General features: G+C 42.3%; 2 protein-coding genes across 5 annotated transcripts; one reads left to right on the forward strand and one right to left on the reverse strand.

The window, feature by feature from the left end:
* On the reverse strand, window positions 1–9,123 carry clp1 (cleavage factor polyribonucleotide kinase subunit 1). 3 transcript variants are annotated; one of them, XM_003214960.3, is made up of 3 exons: window positions 8,989–9,123; window positions 4,362–4,986; window positions 1–1,086 (listed from the first exon to the last, which is right to left on the reverse strand). In XM_003214960.3, the coding sequence occupies exons 2-3, from the start codon at window positions 4,965–4,967 to the stop codon at window positions 415–417; spliced, it is 1,278 nt and encodes a 425-aa protein (XP_003215008.1). In that variant the 5' UTR covers window positions 4,968–4,986; window positions 8,989–9,123; the 3' UTR covers window positions 1–414. The 3 variants fall into 3 exon arrangements, with proteins under 3 accessions (XP_003215008.1, XP_008109221.1, XP_062823234.1); XM_008111014.3 differs by lacking the exon at window positions 8,989–9,123 and adding an exon at window positions 8,799–8,935; XM_062967164.1 differs by lacking the exon at window positions 8,989–9,123 and adding an exon at window positions 6,048–8,181.
* On the forward strand, window positions 8,961–27,459 carry ypel4 (yippee like 4). Of its 2 annotated transcripts, none has more exons than XM_008111001.3 (5): window positions 8,961–9,096; window positions 20,994–21,317; window positions 21,953–21,996; window positions 24,949–25,057; window positions 26,309–27,459. In XM_008111001.3, exons 2-5 carry the CDS (start codon window positions 21,177–21,179, stop codon window positions 26,396–26,398), a joined length of 384 nt encoding a protein of 127 aa, XP_008109208.1. In that variant the 5' UTR covers window positions 8,961–9,096; window positions 20,994–21,176; the 3' UTR covers window positions 26,399–27,459. The 2 variants fall into 2 exon arrangements, with proteins under 2 accessions (XP_008109208.1, XP_008109196.1); XM_008110989.3 differs by lacking the exon at window positions 8,961–9,096 and adding an exon at window positions 17,341–17,972.
* The last annotated feature ends 145 nt before the right edge of the window (window positions 27,460–27,604 follow it).

Raw genomic sequence — 27,604 nt, forward strand, 5'->3', positions numbered from 1 at the left:
TTAAAATATCAATATTTTGAAATTTATTGAAGTTTTGAAAAATAAATGTTTTTGCCATCTCTACAAGATCATTTTCAGATGGTACAATGACAATGTTAGGAAATATCTCAGTTCATTTTAAATTGTAGGGGGAACAAAATTTTATAGGAATAATGTGAATCAAAGAAGTCACTAGCAGGCATTGCTTTTGTTCATTATAGCAGTTTTGAAGCCACACTCCAAGAACATTTCTGCTTCATCTTTTGTAATTCTAACTCTGGTTCTGAGTTTCTTTCAAATGCCCGAGGGAAACAGAAAGGAGCATATGAAACGGTTCAAACTATTCTTATCCCTCTTGGTAATTTTAATGGATTTGTTCATAATGGAGCTAACAATGGCCTGGTGAAGTCTGACCATTTCCTACCAGTGCTGGCACTATTTGAGATCCATGAAACGAATGTCCATGATGAGCAAGAAGTTCTTGGGCAATGGCCGAGGTGCTGGTGAAAGCACTGTGAAGACCTGCCGTTCAAGATCCACTCCAGTGACTACAATGAAACCAGCCACACTCGTCTCAGAAATGTTCTCATCGGTGCCATCAGCAGTACTCACACTTAATAGGTGGTGTACCATGTCACGGCCAGGTGTAACTGGTACTAGCTTTAGCTGGTTGTCCTCTTGGGACATGCCCAGGGGCAGGCATGAATCCGGGATGGTGGGAGCTCCCACCTTGTATATCTTCACATCGCAGAACTTGACATCAAAGGCATGGGGGTAGAAGCACCCTCGGAAACCATAGAAATATTCACGTATGCGCTCATCACGGAACTCTCGCCGGAAGTCCTTGGAACGCTCCACCACTCCACCAGACTTGGGGAGCAGCACTGTCCGGACAAAATGAGGCAAATCTCGCTTCAGTTCATTGTAAAGGCGCTCTTGATCCAGCACCACTACAACATCAACTTCAAAGGCGGAAGCAGCATGAACAAGTGCCTGGTATCCAGACCCCTTCACCCAGCCACAGGTATTGATGACACAGCCACTGACTGAAGCACGGCGGTTCACCTCGCAGCGCTGGTTAAATACATCAGCCAAGCGAGATGTAATCTGCAGAGATGAAAAATCAGAACTTCATTAACAGAAAGCTACAAAAAAATCCAGGGACTAAAATATTTGCAACACAAAGACAGCTGGCCACCTTTGAAAGTTTTTGTCTCTGGAGGTCTCACAAACTTATAATATTTTCATTTATAAGCATGATATAACTTAAATACAAAGAACAATGTGAGAAATAGAAGGAATCAGAACATTTTGAGGAGGACATAAGGAACAGCCAAACATTCACAGACTTCTTGCTGTGTGCCTTGAAGTAATTTCTGATTTATAGTGAGCCTTCTTCCCTCCCTCCAGCCTCACTGACAAAGTTCGGCCAAAGCCATTGTTCATACTTAGAGTGCATTTACACTGTAGAATTAGTGCAGTTTGACACCACTTTAAATGCTGTGGCCCTATGCTATTGAATAATGGGAGGTGTAGTTTTACAGGATCCCATAGCATTAAGCTATGGTAGTAACAGTGGTATCAAACTGCATTAATTCTACAGTGTAGATGCATCCTTTGTCTTTCAGAGTTGTAATCCCATGCTCAAATCACTATAGTATGCAAGTATTAACAAAGAAATGTAAAAATTATTGTTTGATTTGAATTTATAAATTGAGATGAAAGCAACAATTCCAGACCTTCATACACTGTACTGGTATGCCATACAGCAAAGGTTCTTTGTCTGCAAAAATAAAAAAATGGGACTAAATAACTGAAAACTGTCTGGTCTGTTTATAACTCCTACTGCTTTACCACCTTTGTCCATACATGGTCTAGCCACCTTTCAGCACAATAGCCATCAAGGTTTTTCCAGCACTCAGTAATTTCTAAATATGTTACAGCAGATAAGAAAAAGATATGTTTTGTGAACAAAATTCTCATTATCACCAAATTACACAGATAACAATGGCAGTCACTGCTGTTTTAGTGGTTTAACAGGAAAATATTTGTTCCAAGCACTGTGAGCTGGGGAGCAAACACAGCCATACTTGGATTAAAGATTCCTCTTTTCCATAGCTTCTCCAGTACATGAGCAACATTAGTTCATGTTACAGTGATGAATGATCTTGGGAGAGTGTTCATATAATTGTGAAGAAAGTAATTTTAAAAGGAGGGACACCTACAGCCAATTCCATTGGAAGCAATTTATAAACATAACTTATAAACATAGCATTCCTAGCTGGTATTATACTCATCATTTGCTCATACTCTGCATCAATCAAGTAGCTATATAATTTGAAAACATGGCTCTTTGCAACATTTAAAGGGTTAAACGTAATTTTGTTTTTGTCAGTCTCAAAAGGCATTGTAATATCTTTGCAAATTTATCTGATGTTTTTGAAACTAAGTAGATCCAACCTCTTGTAATTGCATTCTAGATTATTATTATTATTATTATTATTATTATTATTATTGACATTTATTTCTACAACATTTCCCTTTAATTGCCCTTTCTTCACCATGCTTCATGGAGCCCCCGATGGCGTAGTGGACTAAAGCCTTGTGACTTGAAGGTTGGGTTGCTGACCTGAAAGCTGCCAGGTTCGAATCCCACCCGGGGAGAATGCGGATGAGCTCCCTCTATCAGTTCCAGTTCCATGCGGGGACATGAGAGAAGCCTCCCACAAGGATGGTAAAAGCATCAAAACATCCGGGCGTCCCCTGGGCAACGTCCTTGCAGACGGCCAATTCTCTCACGCCAGAAGCAACTCAAGTTGCTCCTGACATGGAAAAAAACAAAAACAAAAAAACCATGCTTCATGTTGGGTGATTTATCTGCATAGTGAAGTTAAGGATGACCAAGAAGGGACATAAAAATGAGCTAGCAGGACTTGGAAATGGTTTCTAAATTATGGGGATTATTAATCTTATGACTGTAAAAATGAAAGTGATCCAAATGTTAATGCATGATTATAAACTCCCATTTATTGAATCTAATTTGTAAATAAATATTACTATTTATGAATTAAGTATGAACATTAGATTACTGTCCTTGCATAGATGTTATAGTTAAATGTATCATCCATCAACAGCCCAGTCCTGAAATTATTAATGGGCAAGCCTGTTAAAATCGATGGGCTTAGGCAGACCTGAATCAGACTCTGAATTAATCAGGGGTGGAACACAAATGCATGAGGAACCAGTTTAACCAGATATGAAAAAGAAAATACTGATTAGAGAGCAATAATCTTAGCACCATGGCATACCCAGATCTATGCTTTCAGATATGCTTCCAGAACCCCTGTGGAAAGAGTTTCATACCTCTCACAGGAATAATTACTGGTTATCTGAATACATAATTAGATTCTCCATCTTACAAAGTTTTAGAAAATAAAGACTCCTATCAAGATATACTTCTATCTTTCTCCTCCCACACTGTTTGTTTAAATAGACATATTTAAATAATATGGGAGGTAAAAGGCATTTGTCCTTCATAAGAATGTGCTGAGAGCAAAGAGGAGCTCTAGGACAAAGTTAGAAAGAAAAACTTGGAAATAATATAATCATGGAGAAAGGCATATAACCACTTGGGGACCCCCAGGGGGATGAATTGGGCCCCAGGTTCTGATTATTTCTACTTTTGCTGTAAGATATGGTCATAGTTCTTTCCCCAACAGTAACTAATCACATGTTTGTACAAGAGAACTCACAAGAAGAACAAGATGGTGATAAGTATTTCTTATTCAACCCTAACATTTGGAATTCAGAGGTGAATAGGGAAATACTCCTATCACCCCAGATGTCTATCTGAGCACAATATAAAAGTTATCCCTTCACATTCCAATGGGATCAAGCAGAGGAAATAAGGAAACACCGGACTTGAATGATCATGATGATAGGGCTCTTTAGACTGTTACTGCAAACCCTGCTGCATATGGAGGTTCTCCAGCTCATTCCTCTTATTATTTTTTTATTGTGTCAGAAGCCACTTGAGAACATACTTCAAGTCACTTCTGGTGTGAGAGAATTGGCTGTCTACAGAGATGTTGCCCAGGGGACACCTGAACGTGTTAGCTGGGAGGCTTCTCTCATGTGCCCACATGCTAGAGTTGACAGGCAAGAGCTCACCCCGTCTTGGGTATTCGAACCGGCAACCTTCAGGTCAGCAACCCAACCTTCAGGTTAGCAGTTTAGCCTGCACAAGGGTTTAAAACACTGCGCTACTGCAGCTCAATGAGGGCCTAGAACCCCATGCCCATCACTTTGCCTTGAATGACTGTGTAGATCAGAATGCATACAGAAACTCATCATATTGCACATACTTTAAACGTGTTACTCACTTTGTTGTAGAGCTTGATGTTTGTTCCAGGTGTTGTAGACCCAAAGTGATAGACCAGAGGGGCCTGAACTGAGAATCCTTCTTCGACATCTGCAGGTCGCTCAATATAGAGTGCCCCCATTGTGCCTGGGATAGAGATCGAGCCTTGGCCTACATCCAACTCCACAAAAGTGGGTCGGCGGCCCAGCCGGACAGCATAATTCAGGAGCAGGCGGCAGACAGTTGACTTCCCTACATCTGTGGGACCCACCACCATAACCCGAGGCCCCCTTTCATCTTCACGCTCTGCCTGCCATCGCATCTGCTCCAGAGCGGTGTGGGTATTGAGGTACAACAGCATGGGAGTGTCTTTAGAAACATAGGCTACTTCAGTCCGGCCAGTCAGCTGCACTGAACAGCCATGCCAGGTGAACACAGCCACTTTTGCGCCTGCATCAAAGGTGAATTTCTTGTTGCGTGTCAGTTCAGTGCCAAAGATCTCTGCCATGCCTGTCATAAGCTCCAGCTGGACAATTTGTGAAGCTTCAACCTCGAAACGGAGCTCTGTCTCCCTTTCCAGTTCAAACTTGGCTACGAATTTCTTTTCATCCCCAGTTTCCTCCGTCATCTTGTTTTATTTGTAATTTCTATAGACACAAAATATAAACCATTTAATTAGCTTGTGTGTAAATAATAGATACAATCTTGTTAAATGGCATGCAAAAATATTGAGAATTCTTTACTCTCCTCATGTTCCATTTTACATAAAGCCGTAAGTATGTCAAACAACACAAAAAGATTTGAACTAAAAGCAAGTACCCTCCACATTTCCCAACATGAAAATGGAAAAGCCACAAAGAAAAACTGTTATATGGTTTTGCCCGAAAGTCCAATTGTCTAGGAATTGCTAAGTCCTCCAGTGCGGCTTTATGGTCAGCTTCCCTGAGAGTCACATTTGAGGACTTGTCAAATCCACAAATAATCAAATCTGCAAAAGATAAAAATCACAAATGTGGAGGGCCGGCTGTATTTTCCAAAGGCTAAACAAATGTAGCTTTCATATTTAAGAACTCATTTATTTTTTCTCATCTGGAGCAGATGGAAATTGTAGTCAATAATATTTAGCAAGAAACTTGATTTAATCAATAATTGGATCATGGTTTTTCCCACCTTATTGAACAAGTCTGGGAACATACCATCCTCTTTGATGTTACTGCCCTAGGCATTTTATTACACTACATTTTTCCTTCTAAAGACCACCAGAAGAAGAAATTGTGATTATTCCCATTCTCTGATTGTAACATGCCATAAAATGGGCCATGTGTTATAAAACTTGCTTTGTAGGATTTTGCATTGGGTCGGAGCAGGTTAGTTAGTTAGACCATTATAGTCATTTACTACTAGAACATTTCAAAGAAAGGAATGGCCAGCAGCTATCCAACTGAAACATTTTTTTCCTATGGTGCTAACACCATTCTAAATTTAATTTTAAAAGAAACAAAAGGGTAGGATGTATTCTGTAGATGCAGGAGTGGGAAACTCCTGCCCTCCCCATATGATTGGATTAGGATGTTGTAAGCCGCCCCGAGTCCCTTCAGGGAGATTTTTTTTAAAATCATGTCAGAAGTGAATTGAGGCAACTCATTTCTGGTGTGAGAGAATCGTCCATCTTCAAAGACATTGCCTAGGGGACGTCCGAATGTGTTACCTTCCTGCAGGGGGCTTCTCTCATGCAGGGCTGACAGACAGGAGCTCACCCCATCTCACAGATTCAAACCACCAACTTTCAAGTCCGCAATTCAGCCAGCACAAGAGTTTAACCCACCACTGAGGCTCCCGGTGAGATATGGAAGGGTATAAATAAAGTTTATTATTATTATTATTATTATTATTATTATTATTATTATTAATTCCTTTTACATCTGCCAAAAGGGCAAGCGCTGATGGGAGATACAATCCAGCATCCATTTGGAGAGCCACAGGAATTACCTATCCTGTCACGCACTAAAGAACCATTTCTCAGCATTTCAGAAACCATCCATGCTGCAGACTTATAGCAGGCTGACACCACTTTAACTGCCATGGCACAATCCTATGGAATCTTCAATTTATAGTTTAGCAAGACACCAGAGCTGTCTAAATATCTCACAAAGCTACAAATTCCAGAGTTCCATAGGATGGAGCCATTGTTGGAGGAAGCAACCTTCTCAAGCCTCCTCTGTTTGATGTTTGTCTGTTTCCTGAGACATATCTTGTTTCCTAAGACATATCCTGAAGTACAGTAGAGTCTCACTTATCCAACATTCACTTATCCAACATTCTGGATTATCCAACGCATTTTTGTAGTCAATGTTTTCAATACATCGTGATATTTTGGTGCTAAATTCGTAAATATGGTAATTACTACATAGCATTACTGCATATTGTACTACTTTTTCTGTCAAATTTGTTGTATAACATGATGTTTTGGTGCTTAATTTGTAAAATCATAACCTAATTTGATGTTTAATTGGCTTCTCCTTAATCTCTCCTTGTTATCCAACATATTCGCTTATCCAACGTTTTGCTGGCCTGTTTATGTTGGATAAGTGAGACTCTACTGTATATGTCTTATTTAGTTTGCAGTTACCTCATCTCTATATACATAAAGCAGTGGGAGGGGCTGCTGGTGATATGAGTACTTAGTGACATTTTAAAATGTTCGGTTTTAAAAGGATGACAGAGAAGTCAGTTGAGGCTTCAGTCAGCCTGAAGCTAGTGTTGAGCCTTGAGTCAGCTTGAGTATATACAGTAGAGTTTCACTTATCCAAGCTTCACTTATCCAATGTTCTGTATTACCTAATGCAGTCTGCCCTTTAGTAGTCATTGCTTTTGTAGTAAAAGTTGTAATGTTTTGGTGCTAAATTCGTAAATACAGTAATTACTACATAACATTACCGTGTATTGAACTGCTTTTTCTATCAATTTCTTGTAAAACATGATGTTTTGGTGCTTAACTTGTAAAATCATAATGTAATTTTATGTTTAATAGGCTTTTTTCTTGACCACTCCTATATTATCCAAGATTTTCGCTTATCCAATGTTCTGCTGGATAAATGAGACTTTACTGTATCTGTTAGAATGCAGAGGCAGTGTTAAGAACTTGGAAAACTGTTGAGGCTTGTGTTTTCTTAGGAAGTAAAGAGACTGTTAAAATTTATAAATTTAAGATACAAACTCTCTTAACGTTTTGAAGTTTTTAACCTAACAAAGAAATATGCCTGTAGCTCTAAATACATGAAATTACATCAATAAACAATCTTGTTACTTTAAAAGAAGTCTGCTTGCATAATTGTCTGTTGAAAGCATCTAATACAGGCCTGGGCAAACTTCGGCCCTCTAGGTGTTTTGGACTTCAACTTTTGGATGAACGGATTTTTAACCATATGTTTTATATTTTTATATTGTTTTAATTGGATTTCCATTGCCATGTTTTAATTATGTGTAGGCATCGAATTGTTGCCAATTGTGTACGCCGCCCTGAGTCCCTTCGGGTGAGAAGAGCGGGATATAAATGTTGGAAATAAGTAGAGTCTCACTTATCCAAGCCTTGCTTTTCCAAATTTCTGGATTATCCAAGCCATTTTTGTAGTCAACGTTTTCAATATATCGTGATATTTTGGTGCTAAATTCGTAAATACAGTAATTACTACATAACATTACTGCATATTAAACTGCTTTTTCTGTCAAATTTGTTGTAAAACATGATGTTTTGGTGCTTAATTTGTAAAATCATAACCTAATTTGATGTTTAATAGGCTTTTCCTTAATCCCTCCTTATTATCCAAGATATTCGCTTATCCAAACTTCTGCCGGCCCGTTTAGCTTGGATAAGTGAGACTCTACTATGAATAAAATAAATAAACTCCCACAATTCCTAACAGCCTACTGGTGTTTTGGACTTCAACTCCCACAATTCCTAACAGCCTGCTGTTAGGAATTGTGGGAGTTGAAGTCCAAAACACCTGGAGGGTTTAAGTTTGCCCATGCCTAATAGAAACCAAGTATAAGTGCCCAGCGATCCTTCATTACCAAATAAACACTATGAAACTCTGCTATCCCATTAGGTTGTGATCCTAACGGGTCATATTCTATGCCCGGATGGGTTGTGATTCTGAGGTCTAATCCAGTCAATTCCTATTGGCCATGGATGTTAAGATGGTGTCAAAGTACTATAACTCTGCAGTGTGGATGCAGCCTATACCGCATTTGCACTGTAGGATTAATGAGCTTTTATAGCAGTTTAACTGCCATAGCTCAGTGCTATGGAATCCTGGGAGTAGTTTGGCGAGGCACCATCACTCTTTGGCAAAGAAGACGAAAGGCACGGTAAAACTAAAACTCCCATGATTCCATTGCATCGAGCCGTGGCAGTTGAAGTGGAGTCAAACTGTATTAATTCCACAGTGTGGATACATACAGCCCCAGTTCCATCCCATCTGCTGTTCAGACTCGGAACGGCCTGAGATGACTGGCGTGGGGCATGGCCAGTGGGGAAACATCTCCGGCAAAGCACGGCACAGAGCCGCTCTGCTCCCGCCCTCCTCGAGCAGGCCGCGTCTCCATGGAAACGGAGCCCCGGCCTCGACGAGCCGCGAAGAGTCACCCACCTCGGGAATCCTCGGGGACCCTCGCGTTCCTCAAGTCCCGGATAGGGGCAGGCAACGGAAGCGCCTCGTGCCCCGGATGTGACGTCGCTCGGTGATTGGACAATGTCGGTGAGGCGCCTTGGCTTTCGGAACGCCTCGTCGCTTGGTGACAGGGTAGAAAGAAAGGCAGCTTCCTCTGCTACACAAATTAGGGGGCAAAAAGGAACCCGTGGCTATTCGCTCGGCCTCTTGGGAAATGTAGTTTCTGATTCGGCTGCGGGAATGAAAGGGAAAGGGAAGGAAGGGGGCATGTTTTTTCTTGTCATACTTCGAAGCAGAAAATGCTCTTTCCCAGTTCGCAAGGCCCATCAAAAGACCCTTCAGGACGGCTGTTATTAACCTAACTCAGTGTGCATGCGTATACTGTAGAATTAATGCAGTTTGACACCAGTTTAACTGTCTTAGCTCAATGCTATAAAATCCTGGGGCTTGTTGTTTTACAAGGTCTTTGGCCTTTTCAGCCAAAGAAGGCTGGGGCCTCACCAAACTACAAGTCTCGGGATTCCATAGGCAGGTATAGTGGTGTCAAACTATCAATTCCACAGTGTAGATGCATCACTCACTTTATCAACTGGAAATAGAGTATTAGAACTGTTTGTCTGCAGAGGACTGAAACTGGGGGCCCGTCTACACGACTGAATAAAATCCCGCATTGTCTGCTTTGAATGGCAATATACGGCAGTGTATAACCCAGAATATCAAGGCAGAAAATCCCACAATATCTGCTTTGAACTGAGTTATCTGAGGGCCCTTCCACACAGCCATATAACCCAGAATATCAAGGCAGAAAATCCCACATTGTCTGCTTTGAACTGGGTTATCTGAGTCCACACTGCCATATACAAATTCAAGTTCAAAGCAGAAAATGTGGGATTTTATTCAGGGCCAGTGTGGACTCAGATAACCCAATTCAAAGCAGATATTGTGGGATTTTCTGCCTTGATATTCTGGATGTATGTGGCTGTGTGGAAGGACCCTGGCTGGCCTCCAGATAGATTCCAGGAGAAATACTGTGGCTCTCTGTTTAAAATTTAATCCTTCAGAACCATTTTATTGTGTTGCTGTTTTGACCAAAAAATGCCATATCATGTCCTTTAAATATTTGATGGCTAATAGAAGCTGAGTAGACACTCCAGCACACACAAGTCTTGAAACACCTTGCAGATTTGCAGATGTTTATCATGGCATAAGCTTTCATGGATTGAAGTCAAGGTCATGCAGAAAGTTTTGTGGTTTTCTAAAGGCGTCAGTACTCCCCTTTTCATTTCATTAATTTAGGATAATGAACTTTACTGTTTTTTTACAAAGCACTGAAGCCAATCTCTTAACATGTCATTTGTATACAGGGGAAAGGCTCCCAACTCCTTACTCACATGTTGTTGCCTCACAGAAAGAATGTTATTTGAGTGTTTTATGTCTGCGAGGAACATTCAGGGGAATTGCAGACCAAACAGTTGTGCATAACTCAAGTTATAGTACAATTTTTCTACAGGTTCTCAGTGGTCAGATACATGTGCTTCTTTAACAATGAGTCATCACACAACTGGGATAAAACACAAATAGGTGTCTTATCAGAAATATTAATAGCTGTCTTCCAAGGTAGTAGTCAAATAAGGTCTACAGAGCTAGGCAGCAACTAAGGGCCCTTCCACACAGCTGTATAAAATCCACATTGAATGGGATTATATGGCAGTGTAGACTCAAATATTCCATTCAAAGCAAATATTGTGGATTATCTTCTGGGTTATATGGCTGTTTGGAAGTGCCCACAGAGGCTCCATCTATACTGCCATATAATGCAGGTTCAAACTATATTATATATCATATAATCCAATTCAAAGCAGATAATCCAGATTATAGAAAAGTGTAGATTCAGCCTATATTATGTGAATCTACACTGACTAAATACAGGCAGTCCCCAGATTATGAACAATATGGGTTTTGTAGTTTTTTTTCTGAAGTTGAATTTGTAAGTTGAAACAGGCACTTTTTAAAGTGTAACTCCAGCAACGTGTGTGTGTGTGTGTAGAGAGAGAGGGGCTTTAGATGGCATACAGGCATACAAGCATACTGGTATGCTGGTAGCATATATATAAGCTTTAGATACCATATATATCATAAACTTTTAGACAGCATAATATTTTTCTGTCTATGCCTGTTCAGAAGATTTTACCTCACTTTCTGTCCTTGTGATAATTGGGTTCTGAACATTTTGGCTTGCTGTGAAAACAAGGATTGGTGATAAAGCTTTAATGGAGACATCTTTTCCCCATAAGAACTCTTCCAGGAATTAATTTCCCTTCCTAGGGGTAGACTTCTCTCACATCCTGTTGTCTCACCCCTGTTTGTAACTGTGAGTCATTTGTAAGTCGGATGTTTGTAACGTGGGGATTGCCTGTAATACATTGTAGATGGGGCCAGAGATTATTAACAATTGCAAAGATATGACTTACAAAGAAATCTAATCCAGGAAAGTTTTGTTGGATTCAGCATTCCTGCTACAGAAGTAATGTGTAGGAAGGAAAGGATTGGGAGAAAAAGGGAATCTGAAAAATATGAAGTAATACATTCATTTATCTCCAACAAGAATGATCTTGCCTTCAAATCATTCCTTTGTAGCAAGATTTTGCACGCACACCTGCACACACATGTAGTATAAGGTTGGTCCTGTACTTAGGAAGAATGAGGTGGCTGTCTCAGGTTGCAGATATTACAGGAGGAGTTGAAAGACTGAGCTCTGTGTGCCATATCATATTGCCCTGGGTTTGTTATTACAGCTGTGTTGCTCCTTTTGTATAGATTTGTTAGCAAATTATCTATCTAGCCTGACTCCTTGTGTCATGTCTGATAGGTTGTCCCTAGGATATCTCCTCTCCAGTCTGACTCTCTGTAGATATTTAATTTGTAGTCCCCTCCCTCCCTTTAAAAACATCCTTCTGTATTCCTTTCTCTTGTTTTATATGACTCATTCCATTCCTTTCTTCCCTGAATATTTATACCTTTTTATTTGCTGTTCAAGTTGTAGCATAACATTGTTATTTAATTGATCCCAAATAGGGTTGGATATGGATTGAACTGTTTGGGTAGACAGCTAAATTCATCTGACTGGGTGGACAGATGTATTTCAACACAGATAACATGTGTTGAAGGGTTTATCTGATATAGCCAGTGCCTCTGGACTAAACTCTCGGCTACATTCCTACTTTGCAGGGTGATTATTTTGTAATGCTTCATATGTACAATCAGAAGTAGAGTGCAGACTCCAGATTTCCTGTACTTTCAGAATTATGGCAGAACATGTGCTGACAAATATTACTGTTCAGATAACCGTAGGAGTCCATCAGGTTTTTGAAGGGTTGGGGTAAGTTAAGTATGCTGAATAAAAAGTTCCAGGGAGAATATGGAGCCGAAAAATAATAGCACCAGGAAAAGGGTAGTACAAGATATATTACAACTTCTGTAGATAGAAGTGAAATTCAACACAATGGACCAGTTAAACTCCAATTTGTATAGCAATTGCTGTCCAGACTTAATACAGATTCAAGTTTGAAGAAACATGTCATTCAGACTATTAACCAGAACACTGTTAATATGGTAAAACAGAATATTACAGAGATAGCAGAAAATGTCACAAGAAAAAGGTTCACAATGCTTCTTCCACTTTTCTAGGCACTCAGCAAGGTCAATGAGTCTGCTTGTTTTGATTGAACATCAGTCAGTTTGGCTGTGGCCAAAGCACTGTCTGAAGAAGAGTATACAATGATTAATGTCTCTTGTGGGGGAAGTAGTCATGAAAGCAGAAGCTTCCACTGCTGTTGACACACACAGGAAGACTGAAATGAGAGGAAATCAACAGTAGCTGAGGCCCAAACCAACAAGCATCCTTGTAACAATTGCAGGACAGACTGGCAGAACAAGCTCAATTAACTTGAAACAGCAAGTTCTACCCAACTTTAACTAGGTGTTGAGCCAAAGTAAAAAGAATATATCCAATATAGATAAGACCAATCCATGCTCCATGCTTTTTTGGAATGATCCAGCTAAACGTATATGGGTATAATCAAGTACAGGACAACACACTTACTGTTTGAATGCTGTCACTGGGAGAAGCAAGTTCAACAGAGACTTGCCAAAGCCCAAGTGAAGGAGTAGAGCATTTATACCTTGCATTATTTGTATACACGTAACAAGCCAAACGTGACTATACTATTATAACACTGTAATTATAGCAATCCCACAACACAATTTAGGCAGAAGCCACTGGTTTGACAGATCTTGCCATATGTCTAATTTATCATGAGCTTGTTCAAATAGGGCTCATCAAGTTTGACGCTGGTCCTGAAAACTATAGAGCATATACCGTATTTCAGAATGCTACAAAGAACCTAAATATTGCTGTGGGTGGAGAGATTTATCTGCTATCTAAATGCTCAGGCCTATTCATAACAAAAAAAGGTCAAGATATCACACAGAAGACAGTGTGTATGGAAGCAAGACATTTCTGATCTTCACTGTTCCTCCTAAATTAGCATGCTGCCTTTGTTTGTGATGGAGGATATTATCTCAGGCTTGAGTGCTAAAGAAATATTGAATCTTATCAACATTTGAAACAGACAACAAATTGTCATGAACTGGATGTTACGAGAGATTTAACACATCATGTCCAGATGTTTCTCCATTCCCAACATAAGTATTCAAGGACTGAAAGAGTCAGTAACACAATCAAGAATGGCATTCTTAATATTAGGAAAAAAAACCCTAACACAACAAAATACGATTAGAACAAAAACTGGCAACCAAATATTTGAAATAGAGAATTGAAATTGTGAAGATAATTCTTGAAAACCCTAGCATATTTGTACATCTGTATTTGTTCCCTTCCCATTTTTCAAAACACATTTTTGGATTTTAATGTAGAAGAGGACATTTTAGCCCCGGCAATATTTTAGATTGCAACTCCCACAGTCCTTTACTATTAGGCATGTTGAGTAAAGAAATGGAAGTCAAACTATCTGAGAAGCGAACACTTCCTACCCTTTAAGTTCAAGTTACCATTTTATAGGTGTGGTTTTAGAGAGTGTGATGTCAGATTGTAAAACAGAACATTACATACTGTTATAGCTATTATTCAAATATGTCTGCATAGTTTGGCTGTTAAAATAAGAATGAAAAGATGAGTTGTCTGTCATTTAGAGAAAAAAACTATAATGAAAATACAATTCTTTACTTATGGAATATACCACCTAGACTGGGCTGCTATTTAGGATTAGGGCCTATGTGCACACTTTTCAGGTACCAAATAACATTTCTGTTTAATGAAACATAAAATATAATGGTAAATGAATGTTTGGAGATAGGACCTACTTAATAAAGTGTTTCCTGCCATTAAAAAAGCCCCTGTACAATGTGCCCTTGATATCCAGTGAGATTTGGTTCCAGGAACCCCCATGAATACCAGACCCATGGATGTTGAAGTCCCATTATATACAGCAGCATAGTAAAATGGTATCCCTTACATACAATGGCAAAATCTAGATTTGCTTTTTAATTTTTTTAAAAAGTATTTTTAAGCCATGGATGATGGAATCAATCAATACAGAACATATGGATACAGGGGGCTACCTACATTGCTTGGAACTATCCAAAACTAACAGATGGCGTCACTTTATTGGAAGGGATGAAGTGCCTCCCCTCTGGTGAAGTGCCATCAGTCTTGTATGTTTTCAGTAGAGGTGTATCAACACTGTAGAGTGAATGCAGTTTGACAGCAATTGAACTGCCTTGGCTAGTAATGCAGTGCAATAAGTGGAAATGGAATATGTGCAATTACAACTGGAATGGCCTTGACTATGATTTTGGATTGTGTAGTTTTAATAATTGTCTTTAATCTTGATATTGTTTTAAATTTATATTTTAATGTTTAATGTTTATGTTTACTTGATATTATGTTTGTTTGCTATGGCATCAAATTGTTGGCTATTGTAAGGCCGATCCGAGTCCCCTTTGAGAAGGGCAGGATATAAATACAGAAAATAAATAAATTGGCTCAGTGCTATGGAATTCTGGGATTTGTAGTTTGGTGGGCCAACAGCATGCTTTGAGACATTGTAATTTGAATGGTGTCAAGCTGCGTTAACTCTAGAGCAGAGCTTTCCAAACTGGGTGTCACGACATTTGAGCGTGTCAGCTGTAGTGTGTAGAAGCGCCACACAAACATAACGAGAAATGACAAAGATCTTGGAAATGTATGTTATTATCTTACAAATCCTATATTTTAAAAAATGTATAAATGAAAGGTTTTCTTGAGATACGTTGCATTGCCACACATTTCGTTATTACCATTTATGAGTTGTCAATATCTCTTATAAGGGGTTGGTTTAACCCGAGGCTTGCTAGTAGAGCTGAATTACTGTGTTGTGAAATGATGCATGTCTAAAAAATGTGTCCGAGATATGAAATGTTTGGAAAGCTCTGCTTTAGAGCATAAATACATGCTATATTTGTTTGGGCGAACAAATTGAAATTGAATCCAGGCAAGACAGAGGTACTCCTGGTCAGTCGTAAGGCTGAACAGAGTATAGGGTTACAGTTTATGCTGTGACCTGAAGTCACAGATTCGCAACTTGGGTATTATCCTGGATTCATCATTGAGCCTGGAACGTCAGGTTTTGGTGGTGGCCAGGGGACCATTTGCACAATTAAAACTTGTGCGTCAACTGCGCCGTACCTTGAGAAGTCAGACTTTGCTACGGTAGTCCATGCTCTCGTTACATCCTGAATAGACTACTGCAATGCACTCTATGTGGGGTTACCTTTGAAGACTGTTCAGAAGTTTAAAGTAGTCCAGTGGGCAACAGCCAGCTTCCTTCTTGAAGCGGTGTACAGGGAGCACACAACTCCCTTTTTATGTCAGCTCCACTGGCTACCAGTCTGCTACCGAGCACAATTCAAAGTGCTGGTTTTAGCCTATAAAGCCCTATATCAGTGGTGCTCAACCTGTGAGTCCCCAGATGTTTTGGCCTACAACTCCCAGAAACTCCAGCCAGTTTACCAGCTGTTAGGATTACAGGGAGTTGAAGGCCAAAACAACTGAAGACCACAGGTCGAGAACCACTGCCCTAAATGGTTCTGACCCAGCTTACATCCAAACATATCTCCCTGTATGAACCATCAGGGAGATTAAGATCTTCTGGGGAGTCCCTGCTCTTGGTCCAGCTTCCTTTGCAGGCGCGGTTGGTGGGGATGAGAGACAGGGCCTTCTCAGTAGTGGCCCTTTGGCCGTGGAACTCCCTCCCCACTAATATCTGATCAGTTCCTTGCCTTCCAACCTTCGGAAACCATGTTAAAACATGGCTATGGAACCAAGCTTTTTTTAAAAAAATAATTTTTATTTTACTTTTGCACATATATATGTATATACAGATAAGATAAGATAAAAAACAATAAAACAAAACAAAAACAAAGAACACACCACGGGAGGGGGGAGGGGGGTAGTAAAGTAGGGGGCAGGGAAAGAAGAAAAAAAAGAGAAACAATAGGGAAGATGGGGAAGGGGGGGTCGACTTCCACTTCATTCGGCAGGTAGGTCTGTCTTTCTCATTTTGAAAATTCTTCATCTGTTCCTCTTTACTTGCTTCTTTTCCCATTGCTATTTTATTGTCTTCTTCACGGGATCTGTGATTAGGTTTCGACTCAATCTTAGGGCGTGTTCTGGAATTTCTTCTTCTTCTTCTTCTTCTTCTTCTCCAAGCTTTTGGAGAATAACCATAGTGCAATAAATAAACGTAGAATTTGTGCGATGGCAATCGGAATGACGCTGGAGTACGACTGTAGATTCTGTTATTTTAATAATTGATGTAACTGTTTTTATGTTTTAATTCTCTGGTTTTAATGTAGATATTTACCAATTGTATGTTTTAAAGCAGGCATGGGCAAGCTTCGGCCCTCTGTTAGGAATTGTGTTAGGCTGTTAGGAATTGTGGGAGTTGAAGTCCAAAACACCCAGAGGGCTGAAGTTTGCCCATGCCTATTTTAAGACATGGAATTGTTGCCTATATGTGAGGCCGCTCTGAGCCCTCCTCTGGGTTGAGAAGATTTGTACCTCGGGGTACAAATAAACAAAGAAAAAGGTTTCTGATTCTCCATGGAAGCATCAAGCAGAACTAGATGGTCCTGCTGCTGCTTGGGGAATGGCCGCAACTCTGTCTTGTAGAAATCAATGTCAGAACTTTTAGGAAGGGAGCGAGAGTGGGGTCTGCTCTTCGGCCCCTTGTTTTTGACACCCGGATTTGGGGGGAAAGGCTTCCTCTTCAGGTGGGCCAGGAGCAGGCGGCGCTTGGCGAAGGAGGGAGGCTCAAGGTTGAACGCGTGTCAAGGTGGCGCAGCAGCTTCAAGGTCCTGGCGTGTCGGGTCTGTTCCTCCTCTCCAGGCTCTTCAAGCTGCTGGGCATTGAGTGAGGCTGCAGATTTCCTTTCTTCCCCCTTTCCTTCCTCGGCTGCGTCTCTCCGTCTCCTCGCGCTTTCTCCCTGCGTCAGAGTTTTGCCAGGGACGCGCGACGTGGGGCTGATCCCCGCGCGCTTCCCCTTCTCTTGCCCTTCTTCCAAAACAGCCTTTTCCAATCCATCCCTTGGGAGGCTCCGACTCCGCTCTTCCTGCCCCGTTGCCCCTTGATGCTCTTGCCACCCGTGTCTCTGACGTAGCTGTGGAAGAAGGAGCGGGTGGGGAGGAGGGGGGGGGGTCTAGAGGAGGAGGAGGGAAAGAGGGCGGGCGAAAGGGATGCATGACTCACAATGTTATGATGCGGATCCACAACACACCGCCACATTCGGCTAGAGACGGCGCACCGAAGCCGCCGCCGCCGGGGAGCGAGGAAGAAGCGGCGCTCTCCTTGGCGCGACCCCACGCAGGGCCCCACTCCTGGCGCTCCCACGGGACCGGGTTTCAAGGTGAGCCGGGCAAAGGGAGGAGGAAGAGGAGGAAGCAGATGCTACTGCCTCCTCTTTCATTGCAAACTTTCCCCTTCCCAGTCCCCCCACTCGTGTCCTTTTAGTCTCCGTGGGGCCTTTCCTTCAGTTCACTGGCTCCTTTCTCTCCGTCGCCCCTTAGCACCCCCACCCCCCGTGTTTATTTTCCATCCGAGTCAGACTTCGCAGCGACTCCTTTTCTCTCTCTCTCTCTCTCTGTCTTTCGCTCCCCTTTCGCCTTGATCCGTCTAAGCCTATTTTGAGACTGTTTTGCTGGGTTGCGTCACGAAAAGCCGGAAGGGACCAAAATAACCTTCGAGTGGGGGGACAAACAAGCGCCCCTCGCCTGGAGGACTTCTTCCCTGGAGAGGCGTCGTGCCGCCTTCCCGCCGCCAGGGGGAGCGCCCGCGGGGCCGGGGCCCATTGAGCGAAGGGGGCCAGCGGGCGCCTTTGAATGGACGGGATTCGGTGGAATGGCGGCAACAGGCCGCTAGGGGGCTCCCGCGGGCCAAGGCTTGTCATGAAAGGGGGCGTGTCCAGGGAGGCTGTCAGAGGGTCCTGGCAGTGGCCATGGCTGAGTTTGGGAATGGGGTATGTCGTCTTTTTTTGCTGCCTCCACCAGTCGTGATGAATTCACACATCACGTCCTTGTTGTGTGGCACTACCTCAGTTCCATCCCAGAAGGGAAGGGGGCCCAGTGCCTAGGGGACCATTTAATGCGGTTTGGCGCCATGGCTCAATGCTATGGAATCATGGGAATCATGGGAGTTGTAGTTTTGCAAGGTCTCCCGCCTTCTCCGCCAAACGACAATACCCAGGAACATTAGGCCAGGGCAGTTAAAGTAGTTTTGTCAAACTCCATTGATTCCAGTGTAGATGCACCCTCAGGTCCTGGCAGGAGGCTAAAATGGCTGTAGGTACCAAGGAGCCCCGGTGGCAAAGTGTGTTAAAGCGCTGAGCTGCTGAACTTGCAGACCGAAAGGTCCCAGGTTCAAACCCCGGGAGCAGCGTGAGCACCCACTGTTAGCTCCAGCTTCTGCCAACCCAGCAGTTCGAAAACATGTAAATGTGAGTAGATCAATAGGTACTGCTCCGGCAGGAAGGTAGCAGCGCTCCATGCAGTCATGCCCATGCCAGCCACATGACCTTGGAGGTGTCTACGGACAACGCTGGCTCTTTGGTTTAGAAATGGAGATGAGCACCAACCCCCAGAGTCAGACATGACTGGACTTAACGTCAGGGGAAACCTTTACCTTACTACCTAGGAGCCTATGGGAACAGGGCAGAAAACAAGGCAGATTCCCAAATCAAATGGGCATTTCAGATTCAAAAGTTCATTGTGTTGTCAAAGGCTTTCATGGCCGGAATCATTAGGTTGCGGTGAGTTTTCCGGGCTGTATGGTCATGTTCCAGAAGCATTCTCTCCTGATGTTTCGCCCACATCTATGGCAGGCATCCTCAGGTTGTGAGGTATATAACTACTATGTCAGATTACACAGATAAATCATTGAAATCCACAAGCATGTGGACAATTTCAACAGAAAGGAGGAAACCATGAAAATGAACAAAATCTGGCTACCAGTATTTAAAAAAACCTCAAAAATTAGGACAGTAATTAAAGAACAACACTCAGAAAACAGGGGAATTCCAGGCATGAAACAATCAGGGCCAGCTAACATCTCCCAACAAAGGATTCCCCAGGCAGGAAGCAGCTAGACCTTGAAGCTGCAAGGCTATTCAATGCTAATCAAGGTGACCAGTTGTAACATTCACACTTGCCTCAAGCAGACAAAGAGTTCTTTCTCCCACCCTGAACATTCCAGATATATAAACCCCACTTGCCTAGTTTCCAACAGACATCACCACCTCTGGGGGTGCCTGCCATAGATGTGGGCGAAACGTCAGGAAAGAATGCCAGGAACATGGCCATGTAGCCTGGAAAACTCACAGCTTTTCATTCATGCACAATAACAACAGAAGTCAAAAACACAATATCATGCGCGTGGGAGTAAATCCCACACAACTGTGGCTCATACCCATGACTGTTCAGCCCAGGCATGGGCTGCATATATGCAACTGCATGTCTAAACAAAAGCAAGAACCAGTAGCAGCTTTCACTTGGCTTGTCATGTGATAAAAGTTGGGAGGATAAACAACGTATAATGTGAGACATCTGTATTCTTTGGCTCACAGAGGAAACTAATTTCAATGAACTTCTTCACTCTTCAGCTTTGCAAGAACTACATGAAACAGGAATAATAGGCTGAGCTAGGAGTTTGAATTCTGTGTATCCAAAATTATTTAGAGCATAGCTCTCTTTTAATATATCTCTTGAGCTTGGCACAAACCGGGTAGATCCCCTCTCTCCCACCTTCTTGTTTTACAGGTAATTTGAAGATTCATATATGTTTCTTATTGTGATTGTCGAACAAAGGTCCAATGGTTCTTATTACCAGTCAATGAGCTCCGGATCTACTGAATAGGATAATGGAGTCACAGACAAAACTCCTAGACAGTTGATGGCTTCCATGTCATGCATTTTCTCCTGGTTTTAGTCTGATCTTTAAAAGATCTAAAGTACAACACCCTACTCTCAAAATAGGGCTCAGTATCTTAGGTTCATACCTTTTAATGCAGTTTGAAGCAGGCTTCAAACTGTGGCAAGCAGACAACAAACTCCCATGAAGGCACACAAAAGAAAGCCCTTAGTGTTCTGTGGCTTGTGTAATCATCATCTGGGCCTCAAACTGGTTCCAGGATTTCCTATGTAATCATCTGCACAAAGAAACCACTTACTTCAATACTGGTTTATTACCGTAAATGATCAGTGTAAACGAGGCCCAAAACATGGCATGGATTTGCCGCTCTACTGTATGGAAACCGCTAACCACTATTGCTTCCAGTACCATAAGAGATCGGGATCACTTTTGTTAGCATCTGACACATAGGGAACAGGAAGTGGGATTTGCCTGATATTTGCATGGTTTTTCTTCTTTTCTGCAGGTGACTCCCCTTTCGGTCTGGTTCTCATCTGGGGGGGGCCTGGCAGTGCAGCCCCCCCAAACTTCACTTCTCTGAAACACGGCTCTAGCCAACCTACTCCGCTGCTTCACTTGCGATCGCCTGTGTGGAGGCTGCACAGCGCCAGCTCCTCCACCTAGACAGGGCATTGCTCTCCAGCCTGTCATGCCCAGCTGTGAGCCAGTGCCACCTGCACCGTGCCTCCCCACCAAGACTTTCCGCAGTTATCTGCCGCGGTGCCACCGGACATACAGCTGTGTCCACTGTCGGGCACACCTGGCCAAGCACGATGAACTCATCTCAAAGGTAGGCATGCCCCACAATCCTGGTGGGAAGCTAAACAAAGGATTCCCCCAGGCAGTAAGCAGCTAGACCTTGAAGCTGAAAGGCTATGCAATGCTAATCAAAGTGGCCAATTGCATTCTTTCTCCTACCCTGGACTTTCCACAGATATATAAACCCACTTGACTAGTTTCCAACAGACCTCACAACCTCCGAGGATGCCTGCCATAAATGCAGGCAAAACATCAGGAAAGAATGCTTCTGGAACATGGCCATACAGCCCAGAAAACTCACAGCAATCTAAGCTAAAGAACAGCTACCAGACTTTCTGGCACTGAATGCTTCCCCTGTGTCAACTCTGGACTACACCTGGAAAATTTCCCCTAACTCCCACCCAAAGAAACCCCAAAGACCTCCCAGTATCCACTAGCAATGCTGGTGTAGCCCCAGCCAAAATCTTTCCAAAAACAGCCCAAGTGAACTATTTAATAACAGCAGTAATAAATCCTACCACAATGTCTTATTGGGAATATTGGTAGGTCTAGGAATAGTCTTGATCTCTTTTGAAAATACATACTTTGGGGCAAAATGTTGGGAGGATTTGTTTATAAAAACCTGCCAAGGGAGAGAGTTGTAACTCCTATACTTTATTTCCACAGTCCTTCCAGGGAAGTCACGGTCGCGCCTATCTTTTCAATTCTGTGTGAGTGTTCTCTTGTCATTGGTTTTCTTTATTGGAGGGTGGGCAAAAATGTGGGGAGAATATAAGTGCCGAGGCAGGCAAAGAGATGGTTTTATTTCCTCCTTGAAGAAAATAGCTGCTACAGCTGTTCAGCAAAAGGAGGAAAAGGTATTTGAATTTTGGATGTGGCTTGTTTCCCAAAACAGGTATGGGTGGGATGTTTAGTGTTATACTTAGGCATCCCCTGGAGAAGGCATATCATGGAACATATCCGTTATATCTCACTTATTACTGCATAGTCCACAGGCATGTAATCCAAGTTCCACTAGAATTAAGGCTCTCAGACAGAAGGAGGAATAAAAATAGCACAGCTGAAGTTATGCAGAGGGCAACTCTTATAACAGAGTGATGCCCTCCCACTGTCACCCACAACGTGGAAGTAGAGATGAGGAGTCAATTTCTAGCATCTTTCAGGAAGAAATCACATTCAAGAGAAAAGTAGTAATGGTTCATTTTTTCTCTTTGTACAACCTTTATTGTACAAAGCTAGTCTCTCATTCAACACCAGCCTCCACTACATCCTCCTGTTGAAGTCTGTGCTAGCTCTTTGGGCCTTATACTATAACTCCGGCCTGGCTTCCTTGCTTGTGTCATCACAGTTCTCTTTTGGCTGCTGGGCTGAGTCACCTACAAGATGATATATTGCTGACCTTTGAGCATGATCTTCTCTTGGTTCTCTCAACTGCTGGTGACGGAAACAGTTCTCACTCTGACTGATCAATTATAGTGCCTATGAAATGTGCCTTATTTACCTTTTATCTGTCTTCCAGTTTAATTATGAACCTTCATTCCTCTGGCCTTTTGAATTCATTTTATTACTGAATACTTTTGCAAAGGTTGGCGAGAGTATTAACTCTTCAACTAGCGAATTCCTCGGTGCTCTTCTTACTTACACGGCTGTGCTTTTCCTTTTTGATACAATACATACAAAATACTGCTTAAGGTGCAAAAGGTTCTCTGGGGACTTATGTGCCACGATTCTGGCAGTGAAGAAAAACTCATCACTTTCCTTCTCTTCATTTCTCAGTGGTCTTTGGCAAGGATACAGCATAGCTCTAAGTGATTGAGTCATAGGAACTCAACATTTGCCTCCCATAGCCATCAAACCCAGCCCAGCAAACTGTTGTTTTGGAATGGTGAATTCTCTCCCTTCCCCATAAATAGAATTCAGCGCTGTTAGGATATTGTAGCTATCTTCAGAAACAGTTGCCCGTTTTTCTCAGTGGTGGGAATGTATAAGATATGCTTGACCAGGTTGGTGGAAAAAAGTCTTTATTTAGCAGTTTGTAGGAGGTTCCCATTGATGGTCCATATTAGTTACTGGCAAATACATTGCAGTGATTCTGCTTTTATTATATATTTACATTTAACCCTTTTCGCAATACATGATTCACAGCAGGTTATAATGGAATTCAAAATAAAATAGTTTAAACAAGGCATAATGCCACCCCCCCCCCCCCCCCACACACACAAGAATAGTTGTATTCATGGATTCAACTACTCAAAAAGCAAACCTTGCTTTTGCCATTTTATATATAAAATATAATATTCCAAAAGGGTATATATAAGGGGCACTATTTTACTATAGCATTGTATATAATGGGATTGGAGGATCCATGGATTTTAGGAGGCCTTGGCACCAAACCCCACTAGGACCCACTTTATTAAATATATTAATTTACAGCAATTTTAAAGGCAGTTGAAACATAATGATTATACATCTCAATCAAAAGGCCTTCTGCAATCAAAGCCCTTGATAAATAAAAGGATTATTAGCAAGAAGAGGTCATCTTAGGCTTAAAAGGGAAGGAAATCCACAAGGAAATCTTATTAGGACAAGAGCCAACTTTCTTTACCTGCCACACCTCGGGATGGTGTAATTTAGCTTTTGGTTTTGTATCAACTTGAAATTAAGGAGCACTACTTCATTGGCAGCCCAGGACTCATTTTTCTGCTGCCAGAAGGATCTTGTTATATCATGCTACAATGGCAGTAACTCATTTTTGCATACTAAGAGACTACTGCAATGAACATAAGCATCATGCATTTAGAAGATGCATCAGTGCCTCCAGGGCACATGGAAATTCCTATATTATTTTAGATCCACCTGTACTTATGGAGTTAGTAGCCTGCCTATGCCTACTTCCATCATCTTTATCTGACTTTGAAGACCATGTTTAGCTTCTTGAAAGTTCAAACCTTTGTCATTTCCAACTGTTCTCAAGTTGCCAGAACACCTTAAGGACTTGAAGAACTCCTAATGCTGTTGTATTCACAATAATGTTACATCTGAGCACATAACACCAAATCTAGAAGGAATGTAGAAGTATAAGATCAGAACATGTTTGTCCTAGCTCTCTCTCTCTCTCCTAGACACCAGTGTGATAATTAGAATGGTTCTGCAGTATGGATGTGTCCCAATCTTCTTGTTCTGGGTAAGGTTCACTGTTGTGTAGGTCCTTCTCCTGGCCATGAGAGGTCACTACAGGACCAAAATCAGAGTACTTCGGTTCTCAGAGCTCCATCTTCAGGTTCAGTCAGTAGGCTGGATGTTTCTTTTTTCTTTTAAAGATTAAATTTAAGGGAGGACACAATGGTTGTGACACTTCTGTATCCATAGTTGCTCAATAGATTTAGATCCGTAAATTGGAACTGTTGGGATTTCATACCGAATATATAAACTATATTTTAGATACAGAGAACTTCTCAGTATTATTACCCCTAAAAGCAAGAGTGTGTTTGAAATACTTTTCTTTCTCTTCTATGTGAAAATCTATTACAAATGTCTTAGAATAGTGAAATTGCCCTCTCCTTGCAGAGTTTACAGTTTTCCTTGCAGGCAGAACGGAATAGGATGCAACTCTGGTGAGGGTAACACGACAGATGGTGCCCTCTTAATTTCTTTGACTACAGGGTCAATGTGGGCTGTGGTCCAGCCGAGCAACGCCTCTTGCTCACAGGTCTCCATTCGGTTGCTGATATATTTTGCGAAAGCTGCAAGACTACGTTGGGGTGGAAATATGTGAGTATTGAATGTGGATTGCTTACCTGTATAGAAAACAAATCATCTTCAAATCAGGATTCCTGGAGAAATCTTTCTGAAAATGTGGAAAGCTGGTGTCTCTGTGATATTATGGGTCAAAAGTACAGCAACCCTATAAATCCAGATTAGTCTCCAGCTCTCACATACCAGCGGAAATCCTGATCCCCAATACAATAGAGTCTCACTTATCCAACATAAACGGGCCGGCAGAACGTTGGATAAGCGAATATGTTGATTAAGGAAGGATTAAGGAAAAGCTTATTAAACATCAAATTAGGATATGATTTTACAAATTAAGCACCAAAACATCATGTTTAACAACAAATTTGACAGAAAAAGTAGTTCAATATGCAGTAATGCTACGTAGTAATTACTGTATTTACAAATTTAGTACCAAAACATCACCATGTATTGAAAACATTGACTACAAAACATTGACTACTAAATGGCAGACTGTGTTGGATAATCCAGAATGTTGGATAAGCGAATATTGGATAAGTGAGACTCTACTGTACTTCTGTTGTCATTAATGGTTTTCTTGCACATTTTTCTCCCCCTTTCTGGATGGAATCGGTTCTGAGTCTGCACACTATAGATTTGTAGGAAGGCATATTAGGCAGACACTGTCTGAAACCAGGGAAGTTTAGATCCAGGGAAGTCATGCTACCCTTCTGTTCTGCCTTGGTCAGACCACACCTGGAATACTGTGTCCTATTCTGGGCTCCGCAATTGAAAGATGTCGACAAGCTGGACATTCCAGAGGAGGGCGACTAAAATGATCAAGTGTCTGGAGAACAAGCCCTATGAGGAGGAGAAGCTTAAAGAGCTGGGCATGTTTAGCCTGCAGAAGAGAAGGCTGAGAGGAGATATGATGGCCATGCATAAATATGAGGGGGAGTCACAGGGAGGAGGGAGAAAGCTTTTTTTCAGCTGCCCTGGAGATTAGGACGTGGAACAATGGCTTCAAACTACAGGAAAGAAAATTACACTTGAACATTAGGAAGAACTTCCTCACTGTGAGAGCTGTTTGACAGTGGAACTCTCTGCCCCGGAGTGTGGTGGAGGCTCCTTTGGAGGTTTTTAAGCAGAGGCTGGATTGCCATCTGTGGGGGATGCTTTGAATGCAGCTTTCCTTCTTCTTGGCAAGGGGTTGGACTGGATGGCCCACGAGGTCTCTTCCAACTCTATGATGCGAGTGGGCTCATACCTTTCCATTTCCTTATTCCCCAGGAACAAGCCTTCGAGACCAGCCAGAAGTACAAAGAAGGAAAGTATATTATTGAGATGTCACATATGGTGAAGGACAACGGCTGGGACTGAGGAGGGACTCTCTGGATGCACACCCTCCTGCGTAGCATGCCTTGCCCTTTCCTAACCCCACAACCACAGCTGGCATCCCGGCACAACCAACCCAGCCCCTTCCCCACCCCATCTCTTGCACAGCATCACCCGTGGAAATGGAAAGACCAGGACCCTTCTCCCAAATCTCTTGTACTTCCTGAAATGATGGATCCACAGTTTGGAGGACCCCACCCCTACAGCAGAAGGGCAAGTTCACAGGGTACAGGGGCCAATGTGGGAGGATTGTGAGAGGGATTCTATTTGGCCCGTTACAGGGCATGCTACCCCTTCCCCAGCTAAGCACTTGTTGGGTAGGAAAAACTGGGGCACTCAAAACTGCAAGCCTGGAAGCTGGCTTGACTTAGGCAGTCCTTCGCATAAGAAAGACACAGTCCTTTCTGGATGAGGCAGAAAAGTCTGGGAATACAGGGCAAGCTCTGACAGAAGGGGCACAGCTTAGTGGTTAAAGCACATAGTGCATGTTGAAAGCTCGTTTCACTCCCAGTTTAAAAGAGAACCTCAAGGAGCGGGGCTGTAACAGATCTTGACCGTCACAACTGATAACATTGTGCAGGAAGGACCCAGTGGCCTGGTTCAGCTTAAAGGAGCTTCTTATGCTCCTCTTTTTTTGCTGGGGAGAAATAGAAAGTGTTTGTCAGCCTATCAGTGTTGGGCAGAGAAGGCTGGAGGGAGACTCAGTCTCCCATCGTGAAACAAGTATCCTGGAGGTAGGGGACAGAGGAACAGTCCCTCTCCACATGGGGCCATGGTAGTTCACCTCCCCGTCACCATCCCCTTTCCCTGAACACTGCCGTGGTATTTTCCCCATGTTTATTCTATGGAGTCTATTTCTTTTGTTTTGGGTCGTCATGTGCTTGTGATCCTGGGGCACTTTGGACCCCCACAGTCCCTCCACCACACACACACAAAGAAAGGGTGGGGGGGATCAGGTGGAAGCAAAGCCTCAAGCACTGTCACCAGCGCAGGATTTTTTTGTATAATAAAAGTGTTTTATATTTAAAACAAATTAACAAATGGCACCAATTGTTTCTGTCCTCCTGTTTCCTTAGTAGGGTTCAACACAAAGCCAGCAATTCCATTCACAATAAAAAAGCTTGCTGGTCAAATATTCCAAAAGGGTTTGTTTGAAACAAGCAGCAGCTGACTGCCTTGGCTAAAAAATCT

This window comes from Anolis carolinensis, chromosome 1, assembly GCF_035594765.1.
Source record: "Anolis carolinensis isolate JA03-04 chromosome 1, rAnoCar3.1.pri, whole genome shotgun sequence".
In the NCBI taxonomy this organism is placed as follows: domain Eukaryota; kingdom Metazoa; phylum Chordata; class Lepidosauria; order Squamata; family Dactyloidae; genus Anolis; species Anolis carolinensis.

Excerpts from the sequence above, each read along its gene's own strand:
- clp1 (XM_003214960.3), bottom strand. The coding sequence starts at position 4,967 with ATGACGGAGGAAACTGGGGATGAAAAGAAATTCGTAGCCAAGTTTGAA. Across the intron at positions 1,087-4,361 it reads ACATCAAGCTCTACAACAAA|ATTACATCTCGCTTGGCTGA; the intron begins GTGAGTAACACG and ends TCATCTCTGCAG.
- ypel4 (XM_008111001.3), top strand. The coding sequence starts at position 21,177 with ATGCCCAGCTGTGAGCCAGTGCCACCTGCACCGTGCCTCCCCACCAAG. Across the intron at positions 21,318-21,952 it reads ACGATGAACTCATCTCAAAG|TCCTTCCAGGGAAGTCACGG; the intron begins GTAGGCATGCCC and ends TTATTTCCACAG. Across the intron at positions 21,997-24,948 it reads GCCTATCTTTTCAATTCTGT|GGTCAATGTGGGCTGTGGTC; the intron begins GTGAGTGTTCTC and ends CTTTGACTACAG.